Source organism: Pyxicephalus adspersus, chromosome 10 (genome assembly GCF_032062135.1).
Source record: "Pyxicephalus adspersus chromosome 10, UCB_Pads_2.0, whole genome shotgun sequence".
Classification (NCBI taxonomy): Eukaryota; Metazoa; Chordata; class Amphibia; order Anura; family Pyxicephalidae; genus Pyxicephalus; species Pyxicephalus adspersus.
Window position 1 is genome coordinate 20488993 of NC_092867.1, and position 13795 is coordinate 20502787.

Here is a 13795-nt window from a genome sequence, read left to right on the forward strand (position 1 = left end):
TTCCTAATCTCCTCCTATCCCACGTTGTATACTAGCCCAGCCCCCTCTAGCAACACTACCTTTTTCTTAACCCCTTAAAAGCTCTGGGCTAGGCCTAGCACCCGGTCATGTGGCCCTGCGCCTAATTCTTAGGGCTACGGGCCTCTCTATCAATGGAAGGGGCGCACCCCCCTACTTCATTCAGTTTTATGGGAAAAGCTTCAGATTATATTAGGGTGTATCCCCTTTCTAGAATGCAGGCACACAGAGGTTACCGCTTCACTACATGTTTTATACTCATATATAAATCTGCACAATTATGTCAGTGGCAGCTGAGATCTTCAGTCTGCCATAGTCCGGATAAGTGATGCATCAGGATGCCCTGTATCACTTCTTCCAGATGCAGGACAACCTGCTGGATTTTAGAAATACAGGTTATCACAACAGCTGCTGAAGGTGACAACATTGCAGTAAATTCACTAAAAGCCCTACAGCATTGTCACCACATTGAAGAAAATTGTAAAGGCTGGAAGTATCAACAGGTATTTTTTACATATGTAATAAAAATCTAGTAAGTGTAATTTTGCAATTACACCGAATAAATGTTTTTAAAGGTAAGGCAGTTCTCCTTCTAGACTTTTAGTTAAGAAAAAAAGTCATTAGGAATTATATCGTTAGAGGTGGTAATTATTGCACAGGTGAAAGAGAAAAGTTCAACTAGCTAAGCCTACTGTTATAAATTCTAATAACGTTTATAAAAAGAATACAGAACAAAGCATTAATGGTTTAGGTGTCATTTTATCTTCAGAATCTGTAAAAATGTTATGCAGAGCAGGGACCCAGGGTTTGAGTACAGTTGGGGATCCTTAATCTGCCCCTGGTTATCTAATATATCCACTTAACAACTTTCTCAATTTTTCTGTCATATCACCTAGGAATTACATTGTGGCTGGAAGTTAAATTTCCCCAGTGAAAACCCCGTACTTACGATCTCAGCTTCTGAATTTTATAGATGACTGACAAACTTGCTGAACTTTTAGTTTCCTTAGATGCTTTAGCAGAGTCAATTAATTTGTGATGCACCTAATGTAAGAAAACAATTCATTATTCATGGCAGACAGAAAACAAACACTAAATGCACTTTGCATGTATAGATCTAATTGACTAGTCACATGGATAGAGGCGGTTTACATAAAAGATTAGAAGATCAGCACAGATAAAAGGCTCCATGAACCACACATTTACCTACATTTCTTTTTTTAAATTCTGCCCTGGAGTTCAAACACAAAGTAGCTATCCTACCTCCAACTGGCCGCCACCTATAAGAGACCTACTGCTGTCTAGTCAACAAGTTCCTGGAGGTATTTGTTCAGAAGCAAAATAATACATCACAAAATCTCAGTAAATTCAAGCAGTCTTCCCTCTGAAAGCAGTTTTCTTTTACATTTTTCTTATTTAAGCCTCCAGTAATTAAAAGTTAATACAAAATAATACACCACTGTTACAAGGCTGCTATGAAGTCAGCTTGTCTCAAATGAAAGCCTTCAAAAAGTAGCTATAATTGTTTTCAAATCAAAACTAAAGAACTTTAGATTGTTATCTATATTAATTGTTATGCAGTACTTACAGAACATTGCTCCCCTTTTGCTTAAAATAAACTCAATTTTTAGGTTACCCCAACTGAACAGTTTTTGCCCACTTTTCTTCCCAAACCTAACACTTTCCTCTTTTACCTGGCATCATGCAGTTCTAACAGCCACCCATGTTTACCTTTTTTACCTGGTGGTGTGTGCATATTTATAAGAAACCAGAGACTATACCAGACATTCGCTACTTGTTAAAATTATTACTATACTGTCATTCTCATCTGTCTTGGTATTAATATTATTTTTTATTATTATTAATAAACAGAATATATATAGTGCCAACATATTACGCAGCGTTATACATTAAATAGGGGTAGACGAATACAGACAGTGACACAGGAGGAAGAGCGGTCTTGTTTATCTTTTATGGAAATAAAATGACAACAGAAAAAGATCAAGTGGTCCATCAAGTCCACCCTTTTATTGTATAAATCAATGTTTGTCCCAAGCATGTTTAAAAAAACTTGCTGTTGATTGACTCCCAACCTCTGGTATAGTGTTTATCTGCTATTTCCTGCATGAAACCTTTACTTTACATAAGGTTACAGTCCCTGATTTGCCTGCTCCCCTAAAGACTGTATGTTTTAAGTTCCTGCAGATTATCTTGATATGTTTAACTCATTTTTTGCCTAATTATGTTGCCCATCTCTGGAATCACAATCCTATTTAACAGAGGTCTCCAGATCAGGACACCAAATTCCAAATTGAATTTAACTAAAGATCTTTTTAGATGAATCAGGACCTGTACAATTTTTGTTTGAGATTACATTCTAATCCATTTCACTCAAACATAAACTTGTCATTGAGTCATTGAGTTACTATAACTCAAGGATTCTGAGTAGCAAATGACAACCCAGGGTGTCATTTTGAGTTGGAATATGCTGTAGACAGAGCCTGTAGAAGCCAGTGCAAATGAGAACGCATTTCCTGTCACCTTTGATTTGCTGTTTGTAACCTTTATATTTCTAACTTTCTTTTTTGTACAAAAATTCATCCACAAGAGACATTGACACATATACTCAACTCATACATGAAACCGGGACACTGGAACTTACCATCTTAGAAAAGAGTAGAGAGTATTTATGAGGGACATTGGCTTTAATGAACTCAGCAGCCTGTGATGCACAGTCCACAGCTTCCTTCATCTTTTCGCCATCCAGTAAACACTCCAACAGTTCTCTAAAAAACAAAAGAATGTTTGCCCAAGTGACATGTTTGAGTAAAGAAACATTTCTGAGCTTCCTTCACCTTTCAGGGAGAACCATAGATAGCTTACATCATCAAGTCAGCTCTCCAGTTTTTGTCATCATCATCAATTTCACCCAAAGCCTTTACAACATTTGAAAGGCTACTAATAAGTAGATGGCGGCTGCCTGGCTTCAGAAATGGACGTACTGTTTGCCAGTATAGGACAGAGCCATTGTACACCAGGAAATGGTATCTGAAAAGAATCAGACAAAAACAATTAATTCATTTTAATGTCATAGTTAGGTAAATCCTGGTAGGTCAAGTCAGTTTGTAGTTTTGTGTTATCCATTTTCCAACAATAAGTCCCCCTCCTGTACTTTCTGGAATGTTCAGTTTCCAAGGTTGCATTCTCTATTGCATTAAAAAACATACATCTAGCAGGGAGAGAAAGAAGTCTTATAATAGCCCCACACACACCCAGGAGGTCAATCGCAGAGATCTAAGTAACAGAGGAACTGCATTTTGTTGAGGATATTGGCAGTTCCTGAGAGAAACAGTTTATTTGTACTAAGGCCTAAAAAGTTATTGTACTTTTTTACATGCTCCATAAAAATCTCAGATCAGGAGGGTCAACCTTTCAGGCTCTGGTGAACAGAAAGCGTTGTCTATATTAGGGTTGCTGGAATCTTTAAAGCTTAGTTGCAAAATGTATTGTGATCCTGATCAGAGTCCCTGGGGCATGAGAGGCATTCAAGTAAAAATTTTAGCAAATGCAAATATAAAATAACGCTGCTACATAATAGACAGGTGGTGAATGCAGCAGGTAAGGACTTCAGCCCAGCTATGAACAACAATATTACAGGCGAAATTTGAAATCTGCTGGTTTGGTTGATCTACAAAAGGAAAGATCTGATATTTATATCACATAAAATGAAAAAGATTGATATCGCTCAAACCTTTGTTGTTTCATTGCAAAATCGATTGCTTTAAGATAGTAGACCACCGACTTCTCCAACTCATCCTGAAAGAAAAATAATAACTTGTTTGCATCAAACAAGATGTATACATCATATACTGAATAATTGAACAGAGCAGGGACTAAAACATATCTATCCTCAGGCTAAAGTATTAAAGCTAAACTCCAGGCAGATATAAAATCACCAATTAAAGCAGTTCAGTGTTTAATAAAGAACATAACATGCATTTTTAAACACAACTAGTGAAAATACCCGAATTTGACTTCATATCAGACGCTTGTGTTTTAATGTACAACAGTGCTCTGCTCTTCAGACTGGATCAGTTTGGGAGGCATTAGGGGCCAATCTGGCATTACTCAACTTTAAAGAATATTTGCTCTGATTTGCCCCCACAACAGACTTAGTCCTTAGCCCATAGGAGTACACTGCAATTTTATTTTAATGTTATTTTCAATCAATATAATGGTTTAATCAATGTACTATCCACTTGTTCAGTGATTGATCTGTGTTATGAAAAGTTTTACAAATGTATCTAAATGAATTTGAATGTAACATAAAATATTTTTTTTTCAATATGATGGTTAACCAATCAAAAAAAAAATTCTTACTTAAAAAATTTCCAAACAACATTCTGCCGAAAAAGGTCAACTGAAAACAAATGAGTAGTAAATTCTTGATTGATTTAACACTTTTTTGGTGTATGGCTAACATCAGGCTAAGTGTGGACCACATCAATAAGTAGCTTACACAGGACTTTATAACTTCACTCCAGTAGCTGGGGGGAAAACAGAATTGGGTTGACTTGGAAAACTAGATTAAAGCGGAACTAAAGTTCCACTTCTAAGGCTAGTCTGCTAAGAATCTGACATGTGCACAGCGGCTGTCTGGCATTGTTCATGGATGGATGTATGAACGGTGAGCGATGAACATCCGCAATGCAAGTGAAGATAGCTTGTTCTCCCCCCTCCCCTCTCCATATAGCAGAATGGTGCTCTATGTACAGCACTTGTTCATGCATCTTTAAGTCTTTTGTCATTGGAAAGGATTGTGAAAGATCCTTTCCAACGACAAAAGTCTTACGTTTGTAGGTAGTCTAAGATTCCATGATCAGGCTGGTCATTATTACTAAAAGGGACTGGTGAAGTCCCTTCTGCAATAATTTGTCTTACCCACCTGATCCAGGTATCTTGCAAAAAAGTAATCTTGGCCTGGCCAATTAAGATGGCCAAAAATCGTCAACAGAAAGAGGAGAAAGAAGATGGCAGCATCCTGTAAGGGAATTTGGAGAAATGAGCATTGCGGAATTCAATTCCACTTTAGGTTGTTTACTTGGCAAAGTGAATTATCATCTTGCAAAGGTAATTAGCCTAAAGAATAGGTTACAAATATATCACATGCAAGGAAATATACATATTTGCCTGCACACAATTGGATTGGATATTTGAAGTCAGTAAAGCTCTATTTTTTTTCTTCTTGCAGAGTGATAATTCACTTTGTGTAGTAAACAGCCTAAACATCCATAGTAAACTAAACCCAGAGGAGTTAGGTAATACAAAGCAGATAATTTCAAAGCACAGGTTCACAATAAGAAGCAGGGAAATATATGTAATAGATGAAGCTTACTATATATATATATATATATATATATATATATATATATATATATAGTTGACCTTCATTGCTAGAAGAAACTAGTTATAATTGTCATAGGTGTCTACAATACCTCCTGATTACAACAGAAGTCTATGGGAATATCCTGAGACAGCACACTAAGGGCCAGGTTACATGGGCAGTAAGTTGGCAGAGCAGTTATGGTTTTCTCATGCCTGGAAAACCTGCTTGTAGCCAAGCAGCACATGTAGCTGTTCTCACTTGAGGCTGCTTATAATGAATAAAAGTAGGCAGTAGTGACCAGTTGAGTACTCCCACTAAAAGATGAAACAATCATTCATTATGCACAGGCACAGTGGGCTGCAAAACTGCAGGCAAGGTGCCAGCCACCATGTGCTGTTCAGGAACAGATGTACAAAGATGTACAAGGCATAAGAAATTGAAGGCTCATCCTAGAATCCTACACCCATAAGTTCCCAAAAGTTCTAACATTCTATAACACATAAATCAAGACTTACAATAAACATAGTGTAGTTACTTCAAAACCAAATAAATAAAATGAGGCACGTTCACTTGATACACATACATATAAATAATAATAAAAAGTTCAATCTTTTGCAAAGTCATATTTCAAGATTTACAAACCTTTGCAGACAAAAAAAAGGACTAAAAGCACAATACAGTAACCTTATGGCAAGCAATCAGAAACCACATACTATTACCTAAAATACTCTCAGCTCTAAAATTTTGAGTAAAAAGGTTCAATTTACAGATTGTGTAGCTAATTTACTGTTTTTACATTTAACACCACTCAAAAAAGTTTCCAAGAACTTCACAAAGGCTGCAGCAACAGTTTACCTTAGGGAGACCCTGTCACATCTTTAAAAAAGTGGAAGTAAAAGCACAAAAGATTGAGTATTTTTAAAGCTTACTTGAAGTTATTGCATTTCTATAAATTATTTTTTTATTCATTTGCAATGCACCTTTGAATGTCTAAAAAATGTGACTAGTTCATTCCCTAGCACAACCTTCTTCCTTGTCATAGACATCTGCTCTTTTGGAATTGTTTAATTTCTCTCTGTGTTGGTCCATTTCCTCTGCCCTACTTTTCCCTCCCTATAGTTTCTTTCATGCAGGAACCATGGGAAGTGTAAAGGGGAGATACTATACATTAATTCTACATTTGAGTGACAGCTCTGTGTCTGCTGACATCACATCCAGTTCATCCGGAATATGGCAGTTCCCAGGGCTTTTGGATGTCTATACAAGAGAGGTTTCACATGCAAATACCATGTTTAAAATAAGTTAAATGCACATATGTGCTCTTATTTGTGAGATTTGTGAGATGTTTCCACTGCCTGATAGGTGTTTTTTAGATCCATATCCTTGCCTCTTTTCCTGGCCATCCCTGTATTAATGGGAAAACGCTTTCTTGCTATTCTAAATGCACACATAATATAATCTTATGAGAATATTTTTGTGTACTAGTTTTTCCATTGATTAACCTCCATATGGAACCCACTGTTTACTGGTGGGCATTGAAATTGCAGGCACTTCACATACTATAGCTGCTGTATATTAGCACCTGCTGATCACATTAGGCCACCATGGTTTTAAATAAATAAACTAGCTCGGCTTTAAAAAGCGAACCTGAAATGGATTTTTTTTGCTATTTGTTAGCAAATGTTTTCAATCCTGAACCAGATCCATTCCACCCAGGTTCACTGACTCCAGTCCTGGAGCACTTTAATAAATCAGGCCCAGTGTGTATTGTAACTTGTCAGGAAGTTTTTTTTGTAGAGCTACTTTAATGTTCAATTTTTTTTGAAAACTGTCGTCAAACTGAACTTTCAAAGCATCACCCAAGTAAAATACATACTGCATCATTAGCCGACAGGGGTGCGTGTAATCGGGCTTTGCACAGGTACGCTCTCCCATAAAACTGGTTTGGAGGAGGTTTGCTGTTAAAATACATCTGAAGGCAGTCCTTGCTCATGGCATGATTTCCGAGCTGCAAAAAGTCAAAATGATAGAAAAAAGGCCAATTACTGTTAAGTTACAACTGAAAGACCAATTACTTCACAGACAAAAAGTACCGCACAAAAATAAAACGACTGCAACCAAATGGGAGTCATTACGGATTCTGTCTTCCAGACAAGCATGTGGGTGTAATCCGAACTTTAAAAGTAAGAGATCAATAAAGAGCGAGAAGAAATCAGAATCTGTAAAGGTCACTTACATATGTTATTTACTGGAAAACACACAAAACACCAAGCAGCTACCCAGCTTTCTGTAAAGTTTCTGAACAAAGATTTCATTTTACAAAACTAGTAATACATAATACTGCAGGTGCTGAAAAAAAATAAATAACCTCAAGCTCAAGACCCAGTGCAGGCTTTAAGGTTTTTTTCTTTAAAATGAAATTACACTCAAAATTTCCCCTCTGCATCAGCTAACTTGCCACACCAATACATAACGTCTAAGAACAGCAATCTGAAATGTATAAAATTATGACTTAAAAATAAGTCAAATGGAAATGTGCCATCCTCCAACATTTCTATCATGACAGTTTTCTGTAGACCAACAGATATGCCTTGCCTTGATTTTCTTCATTTGGGTTAGAGTAATAAAGAGTTAGAACCACTGCACCTACTCTAAAGTTTTCATTTAAATATTTTTAGGGTAAATCTCTTTTTATTGGGTTTATAAAAGTAACATAATAGAAAGAAAAGAAAATCTATGCAAAAAATAAAAGGCAACAATATTAAAAATCATTTAAACAATCAGATATAATGAGAAATTATAAATAGAAAACAGAAGCAACAGTATTATATTACAAAAGGCTAAAGGAGTACATTACAGAAAAGTGCAATCCCAATCCCAAATAAACATGAAATATACCTGTAACTACCTAAAGTAGAAAACCTTAAGAACAAAGTCTGTTGTACAATGATGCTGAAGTAGAAAAATATATCCGTACTGATATACAAAGGCTTTAAAATTATCTTTATCCATTGCCCTGTGTTTGTCCATGAGCTCCTTAACTTTGTCTACCCATGGGCCCTGATTTATTAAAGATTTCCAAGGCTGGAGAGGATACACTTTCACCAGTAAAGCTGGGTGATCCGGCAAACCTTGTATGTATTTCTTAAAAGTAATTTGCTATTTGTTAGCAAAGTTTTCAATCCTGGACAAGATCCATTCCAGGTTTGTTGAATTACCCTGCTTCACTGATGAAAGCGTATCCTCTCCAGCCTCGGACAGCTTTAATATATCAGGCCCATATTGTCAATAGAGGTGGTGTCGATTTGTTTCTCCAAAAAAAGGGGATTAGTAATTTAGCTGCAGCAAATAGATGACAATAGAAAGGTTTTTATTGCGGGACCAATGTCCCTGGGTAAAAGGGCAAAAGGGTTACTTTTGGAGGAGACAGATGAACATCATGCAACTCGAAGCAGACCAGTAAGGTTGTAATAATGAACAGCTTAAAGCGTACCTAAACTCAGAATTTTCACTTTAAATAAAAGGGTAGAGAACCCTTTTATGTAAGGTAAAAATTCATTTTTTGTTTGTTTTTTTTTAAGGTGCAACACGGCCCCTGAATTTTCGGCCACCTAGGTGGTCGAGAATGAATGGAAGAGCAAAGCCTTCCGGGATACCTATGTCAGGCATCCCAGGGAGCTCTTGGGCGCTCCGTGTGCGCATGCCCGAGCATCTCGGGCATGTGCAGAAGGAGCCTTTTTGCTCACGCATGCGCAGTGAGATCGGCAAACTTTTTTTTCATCCTATCTCATCCGATCTCACCCTGGGTGGGGCGACGTAGGATTAAAAAGCCGGAAGAGGAGACAACGATGGCAGGGCCCGGAGCACCGGCTCCTTGACGGATGGCGAGACAATGTCGGACACCCCCGGAGTGATCGGACTGTTCTGCAGGACTGAAGGTGTGTTTTTGTTTTTTTTTAATTTTTGAATATAGTTCCTCTTTAATCAAATATGGAGGTAAGTACCAACTTCCTCCTCATATCTCCACCATCAGATACAGTGGGGTAAATACGATGCAATGTGAGTCTCCGTACCACCGTGTGAGGATTTTAAAGTTTTTCCCTTATATATAAACTGACATAAAAGACTTATGAGTAATTCAAATACTTTCTGCCAGTCCTCTGCCATGTAAAAACTCCAGATTCTCACCTAAAATTCTGGTCTTGAGACACACCAAATCCCAGGTCATCTTTTGCTTTTTCGTTTTGGAGGGTCAGGTGTGAAGAACCCACATTATTGTTCATATCTCCCCTCCTATTGTGTGTTACTTCCCCCACCAACTAGATTGTAAGCTCTTCTGGGCAGGTCATTAGCAACCCCTATTTATTGTACAGCGCTGCATAATATGTTATATAAATCCTGATTCATAATAATAAAAATAACATTGCTCCCTGGTTAAATGGGAACTGTTATGGCTAAAAGGACCAATCATAAGAATCCATCACAGGATACACACAGGCTCTTGCAACACTCAGCAGGGATGTCATACAAGGGGTGAACAGAAAACCAGTGTGAGGAAGGGAATAGACAGCCACTTCAAACCATTAGTAAACAGTATTGGAATGACACCCAAATATTATGAAAGAACCAGTAACCTTTAGTTACCTTAGGGATGTTGTTAGGGTTTTGTTTGGTTTAAATAACTTTAATATGTCCAGGTAGTTGGAAGAAAGGACTGCTTTTTTTTCCTCCTTGGAATTGCATTTAAACTTATCAGTTTCTATTCTGTACCAGAAGAATGATAACTGTAGTAAGACTGACTGCTACAGACATCACCATCGCTCTTCTGATACATGATCATTACAAGTACAATAAAACCTTAATTAACTCAAAGTCACTTGAGCTAGCAGTCTTCCATATCTTACCACTACAGACACTTACTTGAAGGGCTTCTTCTGCACACAGGACATACAGATCAGAGCTGAACATTTCTGGGGCATCTTTTGTTGATCCATCCCTGTTAGCAGCTTTAATTAATTTGTACGCACTGTGCAGGGCATCAGCATCTTGACAGAGGTTAGAAAATAAAGAAAAACATCTGTTAGAGCACACAATTACTGTCAGGGATGCCCCTCCATTTCTTGCTTAAAGACAGACACATGCACAGCAGTCTGAGGCACCGTACATACCATATTAGTTAATTAGAAGTGTATGGAAGAAAAGATATAACACTAAGCAAAGGAGGACGTTTGTGAACATCACCAACGTAAAAATAATTGGAAAACTAAAAAAAGAGGAATTCTGACCTAAACTTTTCATTTACTTTGCTACTTTATGACAGGTTGTTCAGAAGAATGGAAGCCATTCTACCATTCTTGAACACATAATAAATGAAAATAGAAAAAAGTAATAGAGACGCTATACAATCTGTTTACTCGCAGTCTGGAATTCAAACTGGAAAACAGTTTGAATTCCCTTTACTGAGGTCAGAGCAAGAATAAAAAGATTCAGACTGGATGCTGTCGTCATTGCACTTTACACTTACATTTGTGAACCCTGGGATATAAGACCCAGTATAAGCATGTTGGACATCGCTCTAACTTTGGGAAGACTGTGGGAAAGAGCATTTGCAAGGTCAGCTACTGATGTTGGAAGGGAAGACCTGGCTTTGTCATGTCATCCTAAAGTTGGTCAGTAGGGTTGAGGTGCAAGTCACTCAATGTCCTCTGTGCCAAACCATGTCTTCATGGCCATTACCAAACCATGTCTTCATGGCCATTACCAAACCATGTCTTCATGGCCATTACCAAACCATGTCTTCATGGCTTCGTGGCCATTACCAAACCATGTCTTCGTGGCCATTACCAAACCATGTCTTCGTGGCCATTACCAAACCATGTCTTCATGGCCATTACCAAACCTGGTCGTTGTGGATATTACCAAACCATGTCTTCATGGCCATTACCAAACCTGGTCGTTGTGGATATTACCAAACCATGTCTTCATGCCCATTACCAAACCTGGTCTTCATGGCCATTACCAAACCATGTCTTTGCGGATATTATCAAACCATGTCTTTATGGCCAATACTTTGTATGTAGGAGAACAGCCATGTTGGAACAGAAAGGTCCATTCCATAAACTGGTGCCACATCAAGCAACATACAATTATCTAAAATGTATTAGTACGTAATGTATGCCATTGCATTAACTACTTTACTGTATAGGTTAGATATTGCATGAATGTAAAATTTTTAAAGCATTGTAGGAGTTACATACCTTGCTGATTTTCTGCAACAGAAAGGTGTTGTCTTATAATCGGATCCATTGGGTTTTTGTTCTTTAAAACCTAATAAGCTGTAAGAACAAACAGGTATATTTAAGAAGTTGCAGACCTTACTTCTGAACAACAGCAGATTAAAAAGGATCTGGCAGAACACAAAAATGTCCAGCTGCTGCTTGGTCAATTGTTTTTGAAGGAACCAGTTCCAGTGCTCTCATCTTTTTCCTTCCTTCCTTTATTTGTTATCAATGCCCTACAACAAGCATATACATATCAACTGCTGGGACTCTTTGTGGGTCAGGACCTGGCTGAGTAATTCTGGTAAGTACAAGGATGACAAATCTAAAATCAGAACCTTCAAAAGCAGTTCAGCAATGACAATCCTAAATTTGAGTAGTGACAGGTTCTCTTACTGACAATCTGTCACTGAAGCAGTCTATGGAAGGTACCACACACAATACTATCAGTACACATCAGTGTTTCTCTGGGTTCCTCCAGAGGTTGCCTCTCGGGTCAGTTACCACTGACATTAATAATCTTTTTGGTTATCTGTATGGGAGACATTCTTCCCAATGGTCAGCGATTTAAGAGGCATTCATCTTACTGACCGCCACACTAATATAATGTGAGCTGTGGATATAATAATTATAAAAAGGGTTCTTTAAGAAATGAAAAGTACTTGACGACTGGGTACACACGTGCAATAATTGTCGTTGGAAAGGATCTTTCACAATTCTTTCCAACGACAAAAGAATGAATGAACACTGTACATACAGCACCGTTCTGTGCTAAGGAGAAGGAAGGGGGAGAATGATGAAGCGGCACCCCGCTGTGCTCTCTCTTCTTTACTTTCATTAAGATTGTTCGTCCTCCGTGGATCCACCAGGACGGGCGATGAGCACTGTACACACGCTAGATTCTCGTCCAATAACAGCCCTGAGGTGAGTATCAGACGAGATTCATCTGATGTGTGTACATAGCCTAAAGGTTCTCCCACATTGATAAACGCTGGTGCATGTTAACATAATATTTTCCACAAATACTTAGTTTTTATTTTCTAAACATTGTTCTTTTATGTATTACATTCAAAGACCAGGAATTGTTTTACAAATCCCAGAAATAGAATATCAGACTCATTATAAGGGGTAGTTGTAGAAGTTCATCTATTGAACTTTGAACAGACTGGTGATGGGTTGGATTTTATTTCTGCTGTCTGTGTCCCCATTGGAGAGATTTACCCCTCTATGTGTCCCCAGTACAAATAAAACTAATCTGTCATTGCCAGAATTAAAGGCAGGACACCAGTTCCGGAGGTCAGTAAGAGTGGGAGTCTCTCATTATTGGAATGATTTCTCTAACTTCCTGTTGGATTTCTGAGACAGGAAGTAAAGATAAATTTTCTTGTAGTTCAGGACATTTTAAAAGAATAAAATAAATTCTTCCACACTGCTCTGCACTCATCACTGAAAATCATAATGGAATCACATTGGATTTTATATTGCTTTGCACTGATCACTGCAATAATGAACACACTGCCTGGTAAATATTAAATCATAAGCTGCTTGCTGTGACAGCAAATTCCCCGCCTCCCCTGAACTCTTAATAAGTCCCAGCAGGCTACAGTACTCGCTGCACGCTGGGACTTTTAGTTCCTCTGAAGCAGGATGCACACGTGACACAATACTCGTGCTGCTCCCGTGCCGCCCCGACTTCACCGACCTCCTGATAATGACCGAACCGGACACAGAATATTCTCACCTGCATCCACCTGCCGCACAACGTGTACACAACACCGTAACCAGGCAACGGGACGCCAAGACTCCGCCTACAGGAGCCGCGGTGGCTCAAAACTCCTCCGCTCAGCATGTTCGCCAAGTCATTGTAATAACATAAACATAGTACAAGAAATACACGCTGTATATTTTATTATACATCATAGGGTAATGTCTGAGCCTTCACACGTCAGGGATTGTACTCTGTGTTCAAATAGAACAAGTTTTATTAAGAACAGCAAAATAAAGCATTATAATGCTTTATTTTGCTGTTCTTTATAAAACTTGTTCTATAACCTCCTAGATTGTAAGCTCTTCGGGGCAGGGTCCTCCTCCTGTGTCACTGTCTGTATCGGTC

The 13795-nt window shown here is 38.1% G+C and overlaps 1 protein-coding gene across 1 annotated transcript in view; it reads right to left on the reverse strand.

Moving 5' to 3' along the window:
* Positions 1-11742, reverse strand: part of CFAP46 (cilia and flagella associated protein 46) — a 99505-nt gene extending 87763 nt beyond the window's left edge. Inside the window, exons 1-7 of the mRNA XM_072424249.1 lie at positions 11662-11742; positions 10325-10449; positions 7281-7412; positions 3770-3834; positions 2902-3066; positions 2681-2804; positions 968-1062 (exon numbers count right to left, since the gene is read on the reverse strand). Of these exons, the coding sequence (XP_072280350.1) occupies positions 968-1062; positions 2681-2804; positions 2902-3066; positions 3770-3834; positions 7281-7412; positions 10325-10449; positions 11662-11710 (755 nt within the window). The 5' untranslated portion in view covers positions 11711-11742. The remainder of the gene's footprint in view (positions 1-967; positions 1063-2680; positions 2805-2901; positions 3067-3769; positions 3835-7280; positions 7413-10324; positions 10450-11661) is intronic.
* Between the last annotated feature and the right edge of the window lie 2053 nt (positions 11743-13795).